This window comes from Chiloscyllium plagiosum, unplaced genomic scaffold (assembly GCF_037043375.1).
Source record: "Chiloscyllium plagiosum isolate Xiang-an unplaced genomic scaffold, Cpla_swu_hap1 HiC_scaffold_1, whole genome shotgun sequence".
In the NCBI taxonomy this organism is placed as follows: domain Eukaryota; kingdom Metazoa; phylum Chordata; class Chondrichthyes; order Orectolobiformes; family Hemiscylliidae; genus Chiloscyllium; species Chiloscyllium plagiosum.
Window position 1 is genome coordinate 122,924,589 of NW_028270139.1, and position 25,111 is coordinate 122,949,699.

At 42.4% G+C, this 25,111-nt stretch overlaps 1 protein-coding gene across 9 annotated transcripts in view; it reads right to left on the reverse strand.

Moving 5' to 3' along the window:
* znf532 (zinc finger protein 532) overlaps positions 1-25,111 on the reverse strand; it is a 222,107-nt gene that overhangs the window by 59,180 nt on the left and 137,816 nt on the right. For all 9 annotated transcript variants that reach the window (XM_087990306.1, XM_087990325.1, XM_087990312.1 and 6 more), the window contains 4 exons: positions 20,479-20,657; positions 18,894-19,070; positions 6,222-6,384; positions 4,058-4,336 (listed from right to left, as the gene is read on the reverse strand). In XM_087990306.1, coding sequence (XP_087846432.1) covers positions 4,058-4,336; positions 6,222-6,384; positions 18,894-19,070; positions 20,479-20,657 — 798 coding nt within the window. The remainder of the gene's footprint in view (positions 1-4,057; positions 4,337-6,221; positions 6,385-18,893; positions 19,071-20,478; positions 20,658-25,111) is intronic.

The window sequence follows — 25,111 nt, forward strand, 5'->3', positions numbered from 1 at the left end:
GGATGGAATTGAATCCAGGTCCCTGGCTCTGTGAGGCAGCAGTGTTAACCACTGAACTACAGACTTCTTTCTGGGTGGTGTTGTCTCTGCAGGTGTGCTGTCTCAGCCATGATGGCTCCTCTTGTGCCTGTTTCTCTCCCCCTGCCCCCATCCCTAACCCCACAGCACCTCGCATTTGAAGAAAAGCAAATCAGCAACATCTGTGTAGAAAGAAAGAGTTCATGTTTTGAGTCCAATGACTCTACTTCGGAATTGAAGGGGACTGAGAAAGGGTCGTTTTTATGCGAAAATCAAAAGTACTTCCAAATAAACCTGTTGGACTTTAACCTGGTGTTGTGTTTTTAACAGCACCTATAAAGACAAATCAAAGTTAATGTATCTGCGTGGGCTTTGTCCAGGTGCTCCAGTTTCCTTGCACAGTGCAAAAGTGCGCAGCTTAGGTGGATTGGCCATGCTAAATGGCCGATAGTGTACAGGGATGTGCAGCTGAGGTGGGTTAGCAATGGGAAATGCAGGGCTACAGTGATAGGGTGGGGGTGGGTCTGGGTGAGATACTCTTCGGAGGGTAGGTGTGGCTTCGATGAGCTAAATGGCCTGTTTCTGCATTGTAGGAATTCTAAGGCCTGGTCAATTATTGTTTCTAGTACTTCTTAGTTCAGATCTCCAGCATTCACAGCATTTTGCTTTTATATACCATTAATTACCTATTTTATTAAAACAAAACCTGCTGAGCATAGAACACAGAAAAACACAGCACAGAACAGGCCCTTAGGCCCATGATGTTGTGCCGAGATGTAATCCTAATGCAAAATATAGTACCCCTCAACTCACTGCTATCCATGTGCATGTCCAGCAGTCGCTTAAATGTCCCCAATGACTTCGCTTCCACCACCTCAGCTGGCAACATATTCCATGCATTCACAACTCTCTGCATAAAGAACTTACCCCTGATGTCTCCTTTATACCTTCCTCCTAATATCTTCAAACTATGACTTTTCGTACCAGTCAATCCTGCCCTGGGGAAAAGTCTCTGGCTATTGAATTTCCAGCAACTTCCATTTTTGCTCTTGATGGTTTTTATATTATTGACAAAGGGGGAGGATGACCAGTGCAAAAGACAATGGGAGTGCTTATGGTAGTAAAGGCGTGCTAGTTGTGACAAATAGGTGTTAAATCTTTGGTGCGTAAATTGATCAGCTATGCTGGGATAAAACCCATACATGGTGAGGTGTGGGTGTGTTGCAATTAAAATGGGGGCCAGTGTTTTAGCTCTGAAGCTGTTGAAGTCAGTGAGTCCCAAAAATTATAGGGTAGGTATACAGGTACAGCGTCTAACCAGAAAGTGCAGACCCATTTCCAAGCTTATCTTGAGCTTTGCTAGAATACTGAAGCAGACCCAGGGATGGAAATGGAGCATTTCTTGGAAAGGTAACACTGAAAGGTCAGATTCAGGTTGGAATGTTCCAAAGAAAATCAGCACTCGCTCATTCACATAGGCACTTTACTTGCTTCAGAACTCAGCATTGAGTTTAAGAACTATCCTCCATTTTGATGACATCCCCTTTCCCCATCACCATGTCTTGTTTGCATGAATTTGCCTATAGCAGGGCTCACGTATTTTTCTACTGCTCACACTTACCATTGCATTTTCATCGCGAAACCTCCTTTTGCTACCATTATTCATGACACCCTTGCGATTTGTTGCACTCATTCATCTTCCTCCTTTGTCAACAGTATAAAAACCATCATTTTTCAGCTCCTTTCAGTTTGAAAGAAGAGTAATTGAAGACAATACATTAATGCTGCTTCTCTCTCCACACATGCTGCCAGACCTGGCAAGTATCTCCAACACTTTGTTTTTAATTTCATTGAATAATGGACACCAAACACTATCAACATCACTGATCAGTTGAGTTCCAATTTTAACAGGGAACAGAAATTGGTCAGGTTGCAATAGTTTCTACTTAAAATATCAATCCAGCTCCTATGACATAAATACCTGAAATCACATAAGGTGCTTTAGATAGTTGCCAACAAGCTCCTTTCAAGAGTAAAAATCACACAACACCAGGTTATATTTCAACAGGTTTGACTGGAAGCACTAGCTTTTGGAGCACCGCTCCTTTCTCAGGTGGTTGTGGAGGACACAATTGTAAGGCACAGAATTTATAGCAAAAGTTTACAGTGTAATGTAACTGAAATTATACACTAAAAAGTACCTTGATTGTTTGTTAATTCTCTCATGTGTGAGAATGACCATGATAGTTTCACTTCTTTCATATGATAAATTACATTCTGTTTAATTGTAACAATTGGTGTCCGGCCCGATAAGATGTTGAAGGTGTTAGCCCCTGTGTTCTGTTGTCTGTGCCATAATGTTTAGACGGATTCTAATCTAAAAAGTGAGTTAACAGAATCTTACATAGATTCATAGATTGAGCAAAGTACAATGGAACTGCAAGTACAAATTCACCCCACAAAACATATCTGTATGTATGTGTGTGTCTGTCTGGGATGGGGGTTGTGAGTGTCTGTGAGAGAGTGTACATGGAGTCATACAAATGTACAGACACACACACTCCCACATTCACACATGCACCCTCTCACAGACATAGATCCCTTTACACTCACACACACACATATATATATATATACACTCTCTCTCACAGACACTCAGAAACCCCCACCCCACACACCCACAAACCCACATGCATGCACATATATACGTTTTGTGGGGTGAATTTGTACTTACAGTGTTACTTTGCTTAAAAACTGCATTAATCCATTTTGCTATAAATTCTATGCATTACAATTGTGTCCTCCACAGCCACCTGATGAAGGAGCGGTGCTCTGAAAGCTAGTGTACTTCCAATTAAACCTGTTGGATTACAATCTGGTGTTGTGTGATTTTTAACTTCGTACACCCCAGTCCAACACTGGTCCAGTCAAAATCATCCTTTCAAGATGGTATTATTGAGGTTATTGACTCAATTTTGAGACCATTATTTCTCCATTAACACCAGACAAGAAGACTCCAAATTAAGCACAGAGTGAAAAGTTTCCTGATGTGAGTCCTAAATGTACTTCTCGCACGGTTGAACCAGTGTCCCCTCAACTCACTATCAATTTTCTACTAATTAATTTCTCTGGTCTATCTTTCCTACATCTCTTACATCATCCATTGGGATACAGTTTTTTGTTGAAAAGCTAAATTACTCTGCCGCCGCACTCAAGAAATACTTACCCAGTTTACCTTACCTTGCTAGTTCTTGATCCCTTTGAAATTCTTCTCATAATACTCGTCACGATCCTTCCTTCAGTCTCTCCATGCTAACCCTCCCCATTTCTCTGCCTCTGCCCCACCTCCCTTCCTGCTGGGCAATGCTTGGTCATTCTAAACAACCCTGCAGCAAAAGATCACAAACACTTTGCCATCTTTGCACAAAACTATTCTAAACATTCCTAATGAAACCAAAGGCCACTGAAGTAATCCTTTCCTGATCGCAGAGCATCCAGTTACAGTTGTGGTTGCTGCTGACAAAGGTTAACTGCTCAGAATAAACCACATCTCAGCTGTTTGTTCTATGTGATATTACTAAACTGATGCTGCTATTCACTGTAATTATTGACCATGATCGACAGACTGATGTTATGATTTACAATGTGGCATCTTTAACTACACTTATGTTTGATTGGAGCTCAAACTTACTCTGCACTGCAATTCTGAAATATAATGAAATTGTGTATATTTATAATTTATAGAAATGTTAAATAATCCACGAGTTCTTCTCTATTTTGGAATGTATTCACAAATGGTTACCAAAAACAGCCCATCGAAACAACACAAACAAGTAGAGTGGGCATTAGAAATCTGAAATACAAAGAGCAAATGTTGGAAATACAGAAGGGAAAATTTCAGGTCAACGACCTTATATCAGCATTTCCTGTTTTAACGTCTTAAATGAATTATTTGGTGAAATTGTCTCTCCTTACAAACTGAATTCCATGGTTCCCAGAAATTGATGCACGATTCCCTCTTATGCCATTTAATTCATACCTTTCCATGATCTTTTTTCATGTGAGAAATGTAGTCCTCTCGTTCAGGAAACCATTCCTCGCAGTCTTGACACATCCAACCAGGGTTATTTGCTTTTGAGCGGCTCCCAGTTTTCCTCACAACCACCGAAGGTTTCTTCCCAAGCCGATCAGTACCATTAACAGCATTCCCGTCAGTTTTGTTCGGTCCCGCTGATGTAATTAATGGCTTTGTGACCAATGGTTGTTGAGGTCCCAGGTTGGGAGGACCCTCAATACTCTTGAGGATGCCATGCACAGTCTACAATATGAAAAAAAAAATGAGCATTAGAGATTGTCATTATTACATTTATTCTGCTGGGACAAAACTTTGGAGCAAAAGTTATTTAAAGTTGAAATATTTCAACATTCATATCTTGTGACCGCAACCACATGAAAAAGGATGGAGCCATTTTAAAACAAAACCCAGTGATCCAGCACAGTTGACCAATGCTACTAAATGTAGTGAATGTTGATTGTGGGTGACAATTTGTAAGAGAGTGCAATTTTACAGGTAGGGTGGTGGTGGATGATGTGGAGGCAGTGCTGCGTATTGCTTGTGCCCAGCCTCCAGCCCAACATGAAACCACATGACTTCAAATGTATGTCCCGAACAATTATTTGCAGGAGGCAAAATTGACAGGGTAGTTATGAAAATTCCATCTTTCAGGAAGAGGAAGTCTTGCCAATCTGAAGAGCCAGCAGCTAAGTATCTCAACAGCATCAGAGATCAGTAGTGTCACAGCTGGACTACAAGCAGCCCAAAGGGGTATGTGGATGGTGGTCAATTTGAGAGGTAAATCCAAGCATCTTTATCAGAGGGGAGATCGACGATGCGGGGTGGGGGTTAAGGAGGAGGAATGTGGACGGCCGTCAAGATTTGGATGCCAGGGTGGAGTTGCTAATGGTGAGCACAGGGAATTCCTCAAAGGAAGAACGCCACTCCTTTCTCACCTATTCACCCGAGAAGGTGAAGTAGCAGTTAGCTTCCTTCAACTGACTTCCACAGCCACACAAATGATTGCGCTGGGGTGGAAACATACCTTTAATTTGCCATTAATCAGCAGGTTATAGTCTCAATAGATCCAAGGTTAGACAGGTCCATTACATTATGGGGGCAATCCTGGGGGTGAGCAGAAAAGTGATGTGCAAGCCCCTGTTCAATCTCACGTGACCCCTTTCTGACTGCGGACACCCTGACTGGCAGGATCAGACATTACCAACTCCCCTACCAGTACTCCCAACTATCAGTTTAGACCCAGTGGCAGTACTCTCATCCCTGAATTGTAAGGCCATAGTTTTTAACACCATTGCTAAAACTCTAGCACATTGTCTAGGGTGGCACTTGAGAACTGCTTGTGTCAGGTGAGCCGCTTTTCAGATGAGATATTAAACATTTGCCTAGCTGAGAGTGTGGTGTTGGAAAAGGACAGTCAGCCAGGCAACATCAGAGGAGCAGGAGCATCGATGTTTCAGGCATAAGCCTTCATCAGGGATGAGGCTTGTGAGCCAAGGCGGGTGGGAGATAAATGGGAGGGGGTGGTGGGGCTGGGGGGGAAGGTGCGATAGGTAGATGAAGATGGGGTAAAGATGATAGGTTGGAGAGGAGGGTGGAGCGGACAGGGGGAAAGGAAAATGGACAGGCAGGACATTTCAAGAGTTGGAAGGTTGTATCGGGGGGGGGAGGTGAAATGAGGAAACTGGTGAAATCCACATTGATCCCGTGTAGTTGGAGGGGCCCAAGGTGGAAGATGAGGTGTTCTTCTAAACTAAAGCAGATGACTTGGTTAGTGTCACATTTCAGTCAGATCACGCTGTGCAAACATTGACTGTCATGTTTCTTTGCATCATCACCGTGACTACACTTGGTAAGTAATCCATCTGCTGTAAAGCTTGTTGGGACATCCTGCAGTAGTGAAATTTATAAATGCACTCCTTTTGCCTTTCTTCAATACTTGAAAATGAGCTGCTGAAGCATCTGGACTGAGACTAGCAATCCAAAAGGAACATTCAAGCCTTCATTAATCACCATAATTCAATATATCAGAGCAAATAGGCAGGAGTCTTAGCAACATTCTGAGAATGAATCTAACAAAATAATTTACCTATTTTCATTAGTAAATATATCATCAGTGGGAGGAATATACCTTAATGTGTTCCACCATCAGCTGCTTCTGTGCATATAGCAATGCACAATCTGGGCACTTGAAGACTGCAACTTTCTGCTTCGCAACATGTTGATCAAAATGGCTGCATAGCAAGGTTTGCTGAGTAAACACTGTGTCACACATGGAGCATTTGTAGATTATTCTAAAAACAAGAGGGGAAATTAGCATGCATTTTCCAGTACTTCAAGACTAGCAACTATTTTGCATCCATTTCTGTGAAAGAATGATTAGATATTTGAATTAATTACAGGCTGGGAACAATACTTTACAGCCTCATCTGTTCCATCACATTATTAAATTTAATTATGGCATTATTCTGGCTGCAATATGTCCAAACGTGATTATGATACGAGACTGCACACCAGGAAGAAAATGGTTCACATTCTCCTGATTTCAAAGCATGCAGAAACACTTCAATGAACTGCACTGTTAATTAATCATACTTTATCTTTCCCATCTATAAAGTTTACATCTAAGTTTTGTCTTTTCTTGGAAAAATACAGCTATAATTCGTTCCAACTGTTTCATGGGTTACTTAATTTAACTAATGCCAGTCTGAGACAATTGGATTTCTCACAGGGTTTGAGTGTTGATTTTTGTCTCAATGTTATGCTCCAGCTCAGTTACATGTATTTGGCTTTCAATTTCAACTCCTATGTTACCAACATACAAAAGGAGCAATGCGTGCCATTGACTGAACGTCTAGTGAACTTTTCTCAGTTTATACAGTGGATTGCATAAACAAAGTTAGTTAAGCAAGATAAATAGGGCCAAAAGCTTACCTTACCTACCAATCAGCAAATACAGTAAATCTGCCTGTCATTGATAAATCACACTAAGATTTCCTATTTTGGAATTAAAGATGAGATTTTCAGATGGTGTCATATCTACCAATGTCAGAAAAAGCTTTACCATGTAATTGTGTGCTTTTTACCTCATGACGTAATTGGCTGCATAAATTACATCCGACTACACTTCACAAATATTGTATTGGCTGGAAAACACTTTAAATATTCTGAGATCGTGAGCAACTATACAAATGAAGGCTCTTCCTTTCCCAATGGAATTCAGGGAAAGCTGTCCATTTAAAATTGATTTGAACGGCTCTCAATAATCTTAACGTAATTGTTTGACTAAAAGATGAAATTATGTTGTGAGGAAAACAGTCTGGATACCACGGGTCTTATTTGCTAAACCATAAAATCAGTCTTGGCTCTAAAGCTTTGATCCTTCCGGTGAGACACTATTTTCAATATCATGCACCACTGATCACAAACAAAACGAAGGGGAAAAATTTACATCAACACTTTTCCAAAGCTCTTCATTCATTAACATCCACATCAAACAAAATCATGAGCTGACAATATTCTAAAATGTCAAGAATACAAATGGTTTTAATGGTTTTATTCTGGAGATGTCTTTATTTCACATTTTGATGATTCATTTGCTAAATGTCTCCAGCAACCTTCTACCAAACAGGTACTTATTTTGTCATGCTGGCTTTACATCTTTGAATAGAACACATTTACTGAAAGTTAGAGGAGGACAAAAATGATCACTGCCATTTTAACCACACTAAGATACACTAATATTTCCTATTTTGGAATTAAAGATGAGATTTTCAGATGGTGTCATATCTACCAATGTCAGAAAAAGTTTTATCATGTAATTGTGTGCTTTTTACCTCATTATCTACGCAAGAGATTTCGTGCACATAACTCGCAAATGCATATGGTAAGTGAGATGACAATTCTTCACTCTAATGGAGTTTTATAGGGCCCAAGGTTCTGGCACCATAATTAACAGTATCTGGACACGACATCAGACACTGCAAGCTGGGAACTGCCCAGAAGCGTGTGGTGATCATCCCCAATAGCTACGAGATGCCTGTGAAGAAGCGAAAGCTGGCATCCGGGTTTAGTGACACTGACTGCTGCTGGAAGGATTCATTGATAGGAGGGACATCCTCTGCCCATGAGATTGCCCAGGAGGCCATCTCATCAAACCCAGTTGCCCTGGGTACAGATAACAACCCAGATCCGTGCTAGTAGTTCTCACACTGAAATGGCAAGCAGTGCTGGAGGAAAATGTCTGATCAGCAGTAAGGGGCAACTGGCACCATCATCTCTCTACCAGCTCACACTGGCAGGACCTTAACTCTGCCACTGCACAGGCAGCACAGAAAGGCACCTAGTCTGTCAGCCTCACATGGAGAAAGTGAGGACTGCAGATGCTGCAGATCAGAGTTGAGAGTGTGGTGCTGGAAAAGCACAGCAGGTCAGGCAGCATCCAAGGAGAAGGAGAGTCAACATTTCGGGCATAAGTCCTTCACCAAGAATATGCCAGGCATGATAGGACACACAATGACTCTCTGCCAATTCATGCCCTCAAAGTATATAAACACTTTATGCCCAGTGTGCTTCCCAATCAACACTCATCCACTTGCAAGGTTATATACCCATTCCATCATACTCAATCCTTCTCTTTATTTCATTGCAGGTAAACAGCAATGAAATCATAATTTTCATTCCTTTTGAAGAAGGAGCACTACAGATGGTTAATGAAAACCACAGCCTTTATTGTGGCACCAGAGTTACAGGAATAGACTTACAACCCATTAAGCAACATGAATATGTACAGAGGGCAAACACATTGATCCGCTTAAGCTATTCTGCAACTTCCATACCTAACTTTTTTTCTCTTCGCTTCTGCAGTGAATGTAGCATCCAGCGCTAGGCCCAGTGCAAGAAGTCACAGTCTGAGCCATTCTAAATCAGCAACACCTCTAAACAGGAAGGTTCTGAATGCTCAGGGACCCACAGAAAAGACATTCACCTGACCCTCCGCCAACATAGAGATTGTCACCTCAGTAGTTATATTGGCTACAGCAGTCCCAGGGACACAATCTGGGAGCACATCACTGAAACTTATCCAGAGCCAGTGGAGACAGAAACGTCCAAAGTCTGTCAAATCAAAGGAATGCTGAAGAGCAGACACCTGCTCAGACTCATGAAGATCATCTTCCTCAGAAGTTTCCTGTCATTCCTGCATATCCTCCTCAGCCAACACCTCCAAACTTTTGCAACTGAGGTTGTGGGGAGTGCAACATCACTATGATGCAGGAGATCTGGCCTGAGGTATAACACACCTCATTTTCATAAAGTCTATGATCTGTTCCACAATGGATCAGGTTGAAGCACGGACAGCGCTGTTTGTATCTCTCCTCGATAGTAGGCAGAGCACTTCCAAGACGTGTCTTCAACTGAACATGGAGGGGAGTATCCCTTGTCACCTAGCAACCATCCTTGAATGAGCCAAAAGTCTTCGAAAGTATCTGGCACCTGTGAGTGGCCCAGGGTGTGATAGTTATGGCAGCTCTCTGGATATCTTGTGCAGACTGCATTGACAAGCTGTTCTGGTCACAAATGATTTGAACATTAAGAAAATGGAGTCCTATTCAGTTGACACTGACTGCTGGTTGATAATTGGGCACTCCAACTGCTATCTGGTTGCAATCAGTTGTATCCCGAACCTGTGGGAAAGCAGTAACTGTTGAGAATCCTTATGATACTGCTTCCCATATCCTGTGCCAAAGGAGGGCTCATGCAAAGAAAGCATCAGTGTCGTGTCAATGCACTTCTGAGGTGAAAACCAGAAATACCTCAGGGGGTTCTAGAACAATCCACAGAAAAAGAAAATAAGGGCAGCTGTTACCTTTATGTTTTTCGAAATGGGGTTGCCACCCAGTTTCTTTGACCAGAAGATCTATGGCTAGCAGCTGGCATACAGCTGTGACATGGTGGCTTGGAACATTCTGAGTCATCTGCAATACTGCCTCTCACTCATCACCAGGTAGCTGCACCTAAATGTGCTTTGAGCAAGAGCTCGTCTTTGACTCTTTATCTTGTTCCTTCTCAGTCGGCACACTGTTCAGCAGCTGCTGCTGTTGTTTTCTGTGATGGTTCCTTTAGGACTGCAAGATCTATTAATAGAGTTGATCTGTGCATGGTCCTTTCACTTTCAGGTGATCTGTGAGAACATTAAGTGAAAAGCACAATCTTTGTAAAGGGTTGCTTTCCCCTAACATCATTCCACATGAAACTTCAGGTATTCCCTGACCCTGTGTTAGTCTCAAACCTGTCCAACTGACATGCGCTCCACATGATTCTGCAATGCTCTGATTCCTGACAGTTCATTGCCACCAACCGCACCAGAGCTTGGAGGCATCTATTCCAGCAGGATTACATTCTAACTATACAACACTCTCTACCTTTGCCAAGCACATTAGTAATCCTGAACTAAAAAGGGTGGTCCAAGAAAATGCCAATGTGGCCAAGACATGATGCTGCTTCCATGAGCCAGCTCCCCCCTGCCACCTCAACACAAAAGGTACCACAGGAGTCCTCTCCAAGCAGCCTCCATTTTATATGTGAAATAGAGCAGCTGCTATGTGATATTTTGCAGTCGTTATGACATTGTGGCATCGCCAATGGGAACCATTAGATTTTATGTGACTGAACATTACTCCGTTGACTCTGACTGACCTGTGTGCACAAGATGCCAATCAGGCCATTCTCACTCAGTACTTTGGGACAGCAGGTCAGAATTCTATAGAAGGAGGTAGAAGAAAAAAGAAAGTCCAGTTTGGACTAATGTGACCATCATATTCTGAGATGGGACTTGAACCTGGACTTTCTGGCCCAGAGGAGGAGCACTACCATCGTGCTACAATACCCTTAAGATGAAAAGAGGTAGGTTTGTATTTAATCAACCTATTGGGAATGCAATGACACACTTCCATGACAGCTGGGATTTGACCCTGGACTTTCCAGCCCAGAGGGAGGGAGACGACCATCATGACATATGTTGACATGCTGGCTAAGTGGGAATTGAAGGCAGTTGTTTCACATTTATTAATCACTGAACTCCTAATTACTGGAGTAGCTTTTTAAATAACTTCACATTTCAGCCATTTCACCTTTCTAGGGAAACAGGAAGGGGTGCTCTTACAGTGCAGTGGTAGTGCCCCTACCCCTGGACCAAGAAACCCAGGGTCAAATCCCACCTGCTCCGGATTAGGTTAGATTAGATTCCCTACTGTATGGAAATGGCCCTTCCGCCTAACAAGTCCACGCTGACCCGCCGAAGAGCAACTCATCTAGACCCATTCCCCCACCCTACATTTACTAATGCACCTAACACTATGGGCAATTTAGCATGGCCAATTCACCTGACCTGCGCATCTTTGGACTGTGGGAGGAAACCAGAGCACCTGGAGGAAACCCATGCAGACATGGGGAGAATGTGCAAACTCCCAAGGTGGGAATCGAACCCGGGTCCCTGGCGCTGTGAGGCTGCAGTGCTAACCACTGAGCCACTGTGCTCCAGTATTGTGTCATAATGTTTCTGAACAGGTTGTTTAAGAAAATATCCAAGGAGAACAGTTATTTACTCTTTTCACTGTTGGTGTTGCTTTGTCAATATTGAAAGCTTATTCTGCATTTTTGTTTTGATCAACACAGTGACTTGCAGGCTCCCTCCTTACCCGCAATTTCACCCTCCCCTGCCCACCCCTCCATGGCTCTTACTGTATCACAATCCCTGTTTCTCCAGTGACTGTGTCCCCCTCCCCTGCCCATTTCACTTCTGCTCTTTTTCTTTTAAACAATATTCTTGTTTTACTCCCCTTGCACGCCTGCAATCTCCCACTCAGAATGACCAGAAGTGACTTTAGCACAGGCCAGTCTCCCCACATCATCCCCACACCCCATAGTGCTAGATTCCACTCTACTATATTCGTTTACACTATGACTGTAAACATTCTCTCCATTAGCAAAGGCATCCAGGCCAGTCCCCAGAATTGACCTGCATACAGCATCAACAATGCTCAGAAAATCTCTGGTTTGTGTCTGATCTGGCCTCCTGGCTGACTGCAGCCCATTCCCAAAAACACTTTGCAGGACATCCCGACTGACAGCAACTCACCTCACCTGGACTGTATTTGAAGGATGGTCCTGACTGACCGAGCAGCAAGGCCTGGACTGATTTAGCTTGTCTTTCATGACTGATTGTGGCCCAATCCTTGGACTTAGTTTGGGTCAACTGCTTGACTAAGAACAAGGAAATGGCTGAGGAACTGAATAATTACTTCACGCCAGACTATAAATGATCCAATCTCTGAACAGACTGTGATGGTATTCCCTGATGAACTGAGCATCCACTTGTTCCATTAATCAGTAAACACACCTTCGCTTTGTCTTTCCCACATCCTCATGTGCTGGGTTTGCTGTGTATGCAGCTGATACATATGATGCCTGTGCCCTTCACACAGACACTTTGCCGTTTCCGACAATCACGTGCTCCTGCCTTGATTTCCCCGCTGAAGTGTTCCTCTCTGCCACAAGCTGCTGCTTGCCTTCAGTGACCTGTGCCAGCTGTGAGACAAAAGCTGCTGCTATACCCTGACCATGAGTGTGTCAACTGTGAAGGTGAAGCTGATACATTCCCACTCTCCAGACTAACAATGGCCCAGAACATATTCTGCCTTGCCCCAATGGCAACACCTACTTGTGTTGTAAAGCTTACTACAAAAATATGAGACAAGGGATATGAAGAAGGTTTTTTATGGATACAGCTAAAGCTATGTATTTACCTGTACTGGAAGCAGAAACGCAATAGGTACTCACTAGGTTTGTGCGGTCGAGTATCTTGATTGTGAAGGAGAAGTTAATTTTGCAACATGTGCAATTATTGAGATGAAATGCATGCAGATAGATCTTTTGCCATCTAATGGCTAGAACATCATTTCATCGTCTGAGGAGGGAGGATTTAACTGCAAATGTTTGTCTCGCTGGTGAGAATCTGACGTTTGGACCCTCGTACATTATTATCACCAGCTTAGGGGTAGGAAAGACACACATAGACCACCTGGATGAAAAATGCACCATCGATTCAGTTTAGAAGTAAATTTTTGGTTTTCAGTGCTCAAAAACACAAGTATTGCTTTATTCCTTCAAATTAAATCACTGGTGTAGACAGTGATAGGAGCTTGGCAAACTATTTTACACCTCTCTCAATTTTTACTTGCATTTGAATTTGCTCACACATTTCACTTTAGCACATAAAATCAATATATACCCGAATCAATTTCTTTTCAGGAGCACTAGCAAGTATCATTTTTATTTTGGCTTCTAGCTGTAAATATTCCTGGAAGAATAATGTTATTGATTAAAAGACAGCAGATTGGTATTCATGATGTTCAGGTAAAATATTTATTTTAAATTAGCAAATATTCCACGAGTCAGAATATCAACTCAAGTCTTAAATCAGAGACTGAGAAGAGATGCTTCACTCAAGGGTGATAGGGAGGGGACAATACAATCCCACTATTTTGGACACTTATGTATGACTGGTTTACAGAAGCTTGGCAGTGGACTGTCTGTCTCATTTGTCATTTAGAGAATGTGGCATTGGAGGAGAGAGAAAAAAATCATACTGGAGTTCACCAAGAATCTGACATGCAGACTGAGGTTAAGGAAACACGTTCCACATCATTTTAATTTTCTGAATTTCATGAATGTTCCCAGGAGTGGGGAAATTGCTAAAGTCTACAATCAATGATAGGGTAATCAAACACTGCAAAGTTTCAGTTAATCAGGGAGAGCATGGATTTATGACACATAGGTCATGCCTGACAAACCTCAATGAATTCTTTGAAGCAGTGACGAAAGTAGTAGACAGGGGAATGTCTATGGATGCTTTTTATATGGGCTTTCAGAAAGTATTTGATGAAGCCCCACATATGAGACTGTTAACTAAAGTAGAAGACCACTGAGTCGAGAGCAAATTACTGACTTGGCTGTTAAATTGGTTGAGTGGCAAGCGACAGAAAGTAGGGATAATGAGTAGGCAATCAAATTGAGAACTGCGACCAGTTATGTCCCACAAGGGCTGTGTTAAGGTCTCAATTATTCACTAGTTTATTGATTTTAACACTAGTTATTTATCAGTGATTTGGATAATTGAGCATGGGAAGTCATCTATCCAAATTTACTGATGATACAAGTTAGGTGGCATTGTAGACAATGTAGATGATAGCATAAAATTACAAAGTGATACTGACAGACTAAATGAATGGGCAAAACTGTGGCAAGTGGAGTTCAATATAAGCAAGTGTGATGTTATCTATTTTAGAACAAATAAGGATTGGTAAAGATGCTTTCTAGGTGGTATGAAATTAAATACAGTGGATGTCCAAAGTGACTCATTTTGCTTGCATTTATTCATGGGAGGATGACATTGCTGGCTAGCCCAGCATTTATTGCCCATACGAAAGGATAGTAAGAGTCAACCGTTTTACTATGGTTTTAGAGTTGTATGTGATCCAGAGCAGGTAAGGATGGCAGTTTACTTCGCTAAAGGACATCAGTGAACCTGACGGGTTTTTCCTGACAATTGACAATGGTTTCATGGACATTATTAGATCCTTAATTCCATTTTATTATTGAATTTAGCTTCCACCATCTGCCATGGCAGGATTGGAATCTAGGTGCCAGAACATTACCTGGGTCTCTGGATTAACAGCTCAGCGATAATACCAGTGGGCCATCACCTTCCCAAACAGATGCAGAAAATAACCAAGAAGACGAATGCAATGTTGGCCTTGACATCTAGAGGACTGGAGTACAAGGATGCAGACATTATGCTTCAGTTGCACAAAACCATAGTTAGACCCCAGTTGGAGTAGTTTGAACTAATCTGGGCACCATACCTTAGGAAGGATATATTGGCCTTGGAGGGTGTACAAAGCAGATTTACAAGTGTAATACCTGGACTTCACGGGTTAAGTTATGAGGAGAGATTACAAATCAGACCTGTTTTCTCTAATATTTCAAATGTTAAGGAGTGATCTGATTGAAGTCTTCCAGACATTAACAGGAAAAGACGGTAGATAATGATAAAATATTTCCAGTTGGAGACTCTACAACTAGCAGGGGATTTCGTTTAAGAATTAGGGCCAGATCATTCAGGAGAAAATGAGGAAGCACTTCTACGTGCAAAGGGTGGTAGGTGTATCAAACTCTCTTCCACAAACAACAGTGGATGCCAGGATTCATTGTAAATTTTAAATCTGGATAGAATAAAGTTGTGTTAAGCAAAGGTATTAAGAGATGTGGGCCAGAGGCAGTTATCCAGAGTTGGGCCAAAGAGCAGCCATGATCTTATTGAATGCTGAAATAGGCTCGAGGAGCTAAATGGACTTCTCCTGTTTATATATTTCTATCTCAGCTTCAACTCCAATTTTCTGCCCACTCCCCATCTCACTTCAACTCGTTACCAATTTAAAATCTGTCTCGTCTCTTCTGGGAAGTTTATTCGGTATCCTGACATCCAACAAGTTCGGGGATAATGAATTCCACTGATTCATGACCCTTTGAGTGAAGTCCTGATTTTGAACACAGAAACCATCTTTTTTTAAGTTTGGTGGGGACAAGGTTTGGTCACATTTTGAGGAAGTGTGGTTCATGTGAGCATATATAAAATTTCAGCTTACTTCAGTCAGATCTGACTTTTGAAAGGATGGAGTGAGAACTTACAACTTGTGTATTTTAGACGTACTAGAATGTCTTAGGCTGCTAACTTTAACTGTAACTTTTTGAAAGTTACAGTTACGTGTGTGGATAGACCTAAGGACATATTTGGAGAAGGAATGTGCCCTTAGGAAGATGAAAAGTGCCCTTAGAGATTGTTAAAAGTAAACATAAATATATATAAATTAATCTGAACTATCAAAGATTTTTAATTTCCTGGTTTTTAAAGTTTTGAAAAAAGACATGTCTGTAGTATTAAAACAGTAATGCTTGGTAATTCACTCTGCCAGTTGGCAAAGCCTGAGGACTTACATTATGGGATTTGTGCTGCATGCCTGATTTCATAACCTGTAATTGTCACAGTGAGGTGCCTGTTGGTTCTATTTGGTTGACAGCACTAATTCCTTATGATGTCTTGATGTATGGTTATGAATACCAATAGTCGCTTTCATAAGAAATTAAGTCTTGAAGGACATGAAATATAGCAAAAGAGTTTTTATTAATAGAATTAATTTTTGAATTCATCAAAACTTACTCAGCATGGTGGATACTTAGGTTGTCATGAAGAGGATAGGGCAAACGGTGATGGGCAGAGGGCTTGTGATGACATGACTTGGCACTAAGTTGGTTCAGGGGGAGTAATGGTGGGTATGAAAGGAGGGGTTTATGTTGGCATTGGGGTTATGAGGTGGTATTGAAGCTGGATAGTGGATCATGGCTTGAAATGGGGATATGAGGGACCAAGAGGCTGATAGGTTGGTATGGATGGAACATCAGGAGTGTGTGGAGGGTGATGGCTAGAATTTATTTTGTTTCTTTTCAGCAGCTTTGACAAAGTCCCAGATCACAGTCCACCTAAAGCCCCAACAGCTTCCTCCAAACTCTTTGTGGGGCAATGGGTCCAGCTCCAGTTTTATTATATTTATTTGTGGGATGTTGGTGTCACTGGCTGGGCCTACATTTCTTGCCCAACCCTAATTACCCAGAGAGCAGGCAAGAGTAAACAATGTTGCTGTGGGTCTGGAGTCACCTGTAGGTAGATTTGGTAAAAATGGTAGATTTCCTTCCCAAGAGGACATTGCTCAGCCAGATTAATTTTATGAAAAGCAACAGCAACTGCATGGTCAATATTGGGCTTTCTTTTCAATCCTAGATTTTTGCTGAATTCACATTTTGATCTTCCATGGTGAAAATTGACTCGTGTCCTCAGAATGCTGACCTGGGCCTCTGGATTAATTGCCCAATGACATTGCCACCGCCTCCCCTGTTAACACCAATGGGCTGAGAAGTGGCAGATGGAGTTTAATTCAGATAAATGCGAGGTGCTACATTTTGGGAAAGCAAATCTTAGCCGGACTTATACGCTTAATGGTAAGGTCCAAGGGAGTGTTGCTGAACAAAGAGACCTTGGAATGCAGGTTCATAGCTCCTTGAAAGTGGAGTCGCAGGTAGATAGGATAGAGGAGAAGGCGTTTGGTATGCTTTCCTTTATCGATCAGAGTACTGAGTACAGGAGTTGGGAAGTCATGTTGCGACTGTACAGGACATTGGTTAGGCCACTGTTAGAATATTGGTCTCCTTCCTATCGGAAAGATGTTATGAAACTTGAAAAGGTTCAGAAAAGATTTACAAGGATTTGAGCTATAGGGAGAGGCTGAACAGGCTGGGGCTGTTTTCCCTGGAAAGTCGGCGGCGGAGGGGTGACCTTATAGAGGTTTACAAAATTATGAGGGGCATGGATAGGATAAATAGACAAAGTCTTTTCCTTGGGGTTGGGGAATCCAGAACTAGGGGGCATAGGTTTAGGGTGAGAGGGGAAAGAAATAAAAGAGACCTAAGGGGAAACTTTTTCATGCAGAGGGTGGTACGTGTATGGAATGAGCTGCCAGAGGAAGTGGTGGAGGCTGGCACAATTGCAACATTTAAGAGGCATTTGGATGGGTATATGATTAGGAAGGGTTTGGAGGGATGTGGGCCAGGTGTTGGCAGGTGGGACTAGATTGGGTTGGGATATCTGGTCGGCATGGACCGAGGAGTCTATTTCCATGCTGCACACCTCGATGACTCTATGACCTATCTGCTCAGACTGAAAACTAACTGTACACAATCCCTTTCCCAAGTTCAGGTGGTAAAGCTGGCAACTTTGCCAACTCTGTGCTCCTGTTTCAGGACTGAAAATAGCTGGAATCTTCCATTTGTGGCATGGCTCTTGCCTGCCAGCTGGAAAGTGGGTGAGAGCCTTAGGGCTGCTCTCTCCAAAGGGAGGTCCAGTCAACTAATTCCAAGGACATTGGGGGGCCCTCCTTTGGATTTGACTTCCCTGGAGCAGAAGTCCCACATGCCAGAACCACTGGAAGTAGTGATTGTATGGGTGGCAGTGGAGTGGTCAGGAAGCTCAGGCAGGCATGACCCTCAGCTGGCTAATCCCTGCTCAATGTCCATGCCCTAATTGAGATCTCCGACCCCCAGTTCCCCAGTACTCCATCTGACAAGCAGCCTGCACAGGTTTGCCTCTGCGAGCTGGATAATCCTAGAGGTGGTGGGCTAAGGCCCTTGAGCGATTCTTTATTGGCCCCTAAGCACAACAATCAGTAGCATGGAAAGGTCAACCAGAAACCTGCCCAACCAGAACTTAATATTGGCAGGAGTGGGAAAGCCGCAGGGATAGAGTACATTACCATTTGCCCTGATGAAGCATCCTACTCACCTCTACCACTATCACATCTGGCAGCATAACATTCCACCCAATGTGTTAGCTTCTCCCTGTGTGCTAAGGAAACTAATCTTAGTCTGCTCCAGTGCCACATTCCCTAAATGAGGCAAGCGCCAAGCAGCCTATAGCCAAGCTTTTGCTGCGCAGAGGAAAACTGCTGATTTAATTCATCTGGAATTGACCTAAGGCACAGCCCCACTGGAATCTGAATTGAGTTTGTTTCAACTCTGTTCACAAAGGACAGAGTTATAACAGCAATAAGATTTTACATTACAGAAGTGCTGTGTCACAATAAAAAAGTATATTTTTAAAAAATAAATTCATAGCAAGCATGCTTACAGAACTTACTTAGCTTCTCCTATTTTGATGCCTGGGTGCTGTGTGTAGGCGTGTGAATGAGTACTCGGTGCCGACTTGAAAGCCATGGGGCAGATAGGACATTTGTAGAAGATCTCGCAATGAGCACCTTGGATATGAGATTTCAGGGCAGCTAGGTCAGCATAGACAACACCACAATGTATACAACTGCAAGAAGAAAACAATCACAATTGAAATACGCAGTTTAGCTGAACAGTAATATTTCGTACATAAAGAGATCAGCATTTAATTTTCCCAAGCACTTACTTTTGTTGCTAGAGATATGAGTCTAAGCTATTTCTCTTATGGATTGGGATCACTACCTGTGCTGACCACCCCCTATCCTGTTTTCTCCTATGTACAAACAAACAAATTAGGAACAAAAGTTAGGCCTTTCATCCCTCAAGCCTGCTCTGTAATTAGATAAGATCATAGCTAAAGTGATTGTAACTTCAACCCACTTTCCTAGCTTTCCCTGATAACTTATGAAGCCCTTACAAATCCAAAATCTATTTTCCTCTGCCTTGAAATTATTCAATAACGCTGTCCCTTCTGATCTCCAGGCAAGGGAATTCTACTGACTCATGACCCTTTAAGAGAATGAAATTCTCCTTATTTAATTCTTAAATAGGAAAACTCTTTTGTTTAAACTATACCCTCCAATTCTAGTGTCTCCTGTGGTGAAATATCATTTTGGCATCCATCCTGTCAAGCCCATTCGAGATCCCATACAAGAAGATCACCTCTCATTCTTCTAAATGACAATGAACGCAGGCCCAAATTGTGCAATTTTTCCTCAGAAGAAACCTCGCATGTGGGTGAGGTTATCAGTGAAATGAACCTTCTCTGATCTGCTTCAGATGCAATTTTGTCCTTTCTTAAATAATGAGACTAAAGCCATATACAGAACACAAGTTGTGGGCTTACCAATGCCTCAAACAACTCATCCCCACTTTTATGTTCCATTCCCCCTACAGCAAAGATCAACATTCCATTTGCCTTCTAATCACTTACTGTATCCACATGGCAATCATTTGCAAATCATGTGACAGGACACCTATATTCCCCTGTACCTCAGGGCTCTGCAACCTCTCTTTCAATTTAAACAAAATTCTGCTTTTCCATCCATTCTTCAAAATAGACAGGTTCAGATTTTTCCACATTATGTTCTACCACACTTTTTCCCCAATCACTTAACCAATCTATATTTATTTGCAGCATACCTGTAAACTCTTCAGAACTTTTAATCCTACCTGTCATTGTGTCCTCAGAACATTTAGGAAGTATTTTGATTCATTTTCCCAGCCATAATCAAAAATGAAAGAACATTCAAAACCAATTGTTATCCTATCTGTTTCAAATACAAATTCAAAGTCACAGTGCATTTTGTGCAAGTTAGATGTTTTAGTTGGCTTTCTAATATTTTGGAGTGTACAATCAAACAGGAGTGATAGATTGGTGGACTGGATGGGCAAGATTGAAAGGAAGGAAATAAAAGTGAATCTCAACCCAAGGTAGGTCAATATTTTAGAATCACAGTAATAAACTAATAGAGTAACGCAAACATACAACTAACCGGTATCCCACTTTACGGGTGTAGTGCAGGCAATTCCTGGTGACATGGGTCTGAAAGTGCGAGGACCTGCATATCGCTCCACATTCCGGACATGTATATGGAGACTTGTGTTGATGTATTCTTAAGTGCGATGAGAAACTGCACTTGTTGGGAAGTAACATCTGGCATATGTGACACGTCTATATTGTAGATAACACACAAACATTTGTAATTAATAATACAGGACGTCCACCACACGACAGATCATCTTAAACTATCTGACAACAGTTTGCACCTACATATTATCCTTAGAGAAAAGCATCTCAGACTAATTAGATGCAAACCTAGGGGAGAGGATATTGGGATGGGTGCTCAAATGCTTGGTCAAGAAATAGGTTTTAAGGTGAGGAGGAGGAGCTTAAAAGAGCAGGTGCAAATAAGTTGAGGGTGGAAATACCAGAGAATACAGCAAAGAAGCTGGATGCCACAGCCTCCAGGAATGGAACAAATGCAAGAGGAAAGTATGAGATTAGAACATGAAGAGAGCTTTAAAGGAGGAGATTGCAAAGCTTGGATAGATTATAGAAATAGAACAGGCAAGACAGTTAAGGGATTTAAATACGTAAGTAAGATGTTTAAATATGAGGTTTGAGAGTGTATGGGGCATAAGAATTGCAAAGTGGGTCAGGAAAAGCAGTAGTTGTGCTTGAGCAGAACTTGATGTGATTTAAGAAATGAACAAGAGTTTTAGATGAGTGGAGTACAAGATGATGGGGTGCTGAGTGATGGCAAAGGCATGAAAAGGAATTTTAGTAACTGGATGAGATAAAAGTGGACAATGTTAGAGGTTTAACTAGTCAGCATTTATGATAGTAGAGGAAATGGATCTGAATCTCAACTTAGGATGAATAAAATACTGAGGTTGCAAACAGCCTGGTTTACCCAAAGACTCTAGCTGGCAAATAGAACAGAATCTGTATCAAGGGGCAGAACTTGCGGCAAGTGTTGAAAATGATGGATTGGTCTTTCTAATGTTTAACTCAAGGAAATGGAGACTCATTCCGACAAGAAGCAATGGAGATGTCAAGCAAAGATGGATGTCATTATCCTATATGTGGAAAGTAATTCCTTGTTAGATGAGGAATATGAGGAGACTAAAAGTGGACCCTCGAGCATTCTACCGTGCAGGAGTGAGAAGTGAAACCATTTCAGATTGCAGGTGTGTGAATTGTGATAAGCTGCTAACTATTAGTTGTTGGTTCTGGTGCAGGTAAAGCCGACTCCATCAAATGATTGTAACAAGTAGTCTCATGCAAGTGCACTCAATCAAGGGCCAAAGTGAGCACAAGGCAAATACCAATGAATGTTAGCCTGGAGTTCAGGGGAGGTGGATACTAACTTTTCGGTACTGAAAGTGGCTGAGGAAGAGTGCCTAATCTGCAAGCGTGAAAGTAATGGAGCAGAGGATGGAGTGGGCTCCAAGGTTATCTCAAAGCGGATTAGAAGCTTCGGTGCAGGAGGTAGAGAATGGGAGAGATGTTCTGTGTACACAGAGGGCCAATAAACCGTGCAGATAGACCCTGCAAAGGCTTTGAATCAGCCAGCTGCTGCTCGCAGTCAAACTCCAGTGCTGCAAGATATTCAGTGATGTCATGAGTGGCAAGGTTGATGAATCCATCTTGAAATGCCATATCCTAGCAACTGAACGATTAACCTCACGTACTGCTCAGTTCACTAGACCCCCATCACCAACAATCTCAATCACAGCTCATGTCTCATATTTGTAGCCTTACTTTGCCCTGACACATTTTGCACTGCTACAAGTTTCTCACCTATGTCTCATAGCTTGCACACGCAGCCAGTTATTCAATCTCAATAGTCACATCACCCAAGCGGGTGGGACTATACTCACTGAAATGCTTTCCTCTCTCTTGCATGACAAAGTATTGCAAAACTAGAGGTGGAAGGATCAAGCTAGGCCTAGCGGCATATGCCCATAACCAAGTAAGAAACAGTAACTGTAGGCACTAGAACAACCATCACAGAAGCTATGGCCAGTATTGGGTCTGAAATCATTGAGGCTGGCAGTAAGTTCATTTCTTCTTACCCTACTTTCCCAACTTCCCATACTCTCCCACTACTAGGTTCAGATGAAATAAGCATGCACCCTCTTTGTTCCTTTCATCCACATGCTAAATCTTACTCTTTTCAGGCAGTGGTGGAAGAGCAGAGAGACAGTGATAATAAGGAAAAATCATCACTAACTCTCAGTCTCTGAGCTCATGGCTGCGAGTGTTACGGTGCATACTTTACAGGACTGCATACAGGCTGGATCTACACATGATAACACACTGAGGACAAATGGGTGGCAGGCAGCTGCCCGTTCATTGGAGAGCAAAGTTTGTCTTGATTTCTCCTCCAGCGGACTCCGATGAGGACTTTAATGGGATGGTTATCAAAAGAAGGTGGATGGATGTAAAGATTAAAGTGCCTGGTGTGTTGGCAGGCCTTACAGAAAGCCTTCACAAATATCAAAACATGGAGCAGTTTAGAACCAAATGGCCATAGGACCTTGTGGAAGGCATGGAGTCCATTGTCTCCATTAGGAAAGTGGCAGACAGCTCCAGCTAGAAATACGGACAGACCCATTTGTGATGCATAGCTTCCATTGTGACACAATCAGAAATTATCGAATGTCAGAGTGCTGCAATGGATGTTCAGACTGTAATCGTACATACTGGACTTGCTGCGAAACAAGTCTAAACAGCTACCATTTTGGCTGCAGATATAAGTATTTGAAGAGGCCCAGTAATCTGCACTTCAGCACCATGTCCTGGGAGTGGTAGTCGTACTATGGAGCATGACCTTGTAGCCTTCCGTCCAGCATTGGTTCTTCCAACACAGCTACGTTGCCAGTTATAGAGTCATACAGCAGGGAAACAGATGCTTCGGCCCAACTCAGTGGACTTCAGTAAGGCATTCAACAAGGTTCCCCATGGGAGACTGCTTAACAAGGTTAGATCTCATGGAATACAGGGAGAGCTAGGCATTTGGATACAGAACTGGCTTGAAGGTAGAAGATAGAAGGTGGTGGTGGAGGGTTGTTTTTCAGACTGGAGGCCTGTGACCAGTGGAGCGCCACAAGGATCGGTGCGGGTTCCACTCCTTTTCATCATTTATATAAATAATTTGGATGTGAGCGTAAGAGGTATAGTTAGTAAGTTTGCAGATGACACCAAAATTGAAGATATAGTGGACAGTGAAGAAGGCTACCTCAGATTACAACGGGCCAATGGGCTGAGGAGTGGCAGATGGAGTTTAATTCAGAAAAATGCAAGGTGCTGCATTTTGGGAAACCAAATCTTAGCAGGACTTATACACTTAATGGTAAGGTCCTAGGGAGTGTTGCTGAACAAAGAGACCTTGGAATGCAGGTTCATAGCTCCTTGAAAGTAGAGTTGCAGGTAGATAGGAGAGTGAAGACCTTTATTGGTCAGAATACGGAGTATTGGAGTTGGGAGGTCATGTTGCGGCTGTACAGGATGTTGGTTAGGCCACTTTTGGAATTGCGCACAATTCTGGTCTCCTTCCTATCGGAAGGATGTTGTAAAACTTGAAAGGGTTCAGAAAAGATTTACAAGGATGTTGCCAGGGTTGGAGGATTTGAGCTATAGGGTGAGGTTGAATAGGCTAGGACTGTTTTCCCTGGAGTGTAAGAGGCTAAGGGGTGACTCTATCGAAGTTTACAAACTCATGAGGGGCATGGATAAGATAAATAGGCAAAGTCTTTTCCCTGGGGTCGGGAAGTCCAGAACTACAGGGCATATAGGTTTAGGGTGAGAGGGGAAAGATATAAAACAGACCTAAGGGGCAACATTTTCACGCAAAGGGTGGTGCATGTATGGAATGAACTGCCAGAGGAAGTGGTGGAGGCTGGTACAGTTACAGCATTTAAAAGGTGTCTGAATAGGAAGGGTTTAGAGGGATATGGGCCAAGTGCTGGCAGGTGGGACTAGATTGGGTTGGGATATTTGGTCGACATGGACGAGTTCGACAGAAGGGTCTGTTTCCGAGCTGTACATCTCTAGGACTCTATAACTCAACTACACTGACCAGACATTCCCATCTGAACTAGTCCCATTTGCCAGCATTTGGCCCATATCCCCTTAAACCATTCCTATTTACATAACCATCCAGATGCCTTTTAAATGTAATTGTACCAGCTGCTACCAGTGCCTCTGGCAGTCATTCCATACACACACCACCCTCTGCATGAAAAGGTTTTCTTCAGGTTCTTTTTAAATTTTTTCCTTCTCACGTTAAACCTATGCCCTCTAGTTTTGGGCTCCCCCACCCTAGGAAAAAAGACATTGGCTATTCACTCTATCCATACCCCTCATGATTTTATAAACCTTTATAAGGCCAACCCTCAGTCTACAATGCCCTGGGTAAAAAGTCCCAGCCTATTCAGTCTCTCCCTATAGCTCAAACCCGCCAGTCCTGACAACATCCTTGTCAATCTTTTCCACACCCTCTCAAGTTTAACAACATCCTTCCTATAGAGGGGCGACCAGAATTGTATGCAGTATTCAAAAAGTGGCCTCACCAATGTCCTGTAGAGCCATAACATGATGTCCCAACTCTGATACTCAAA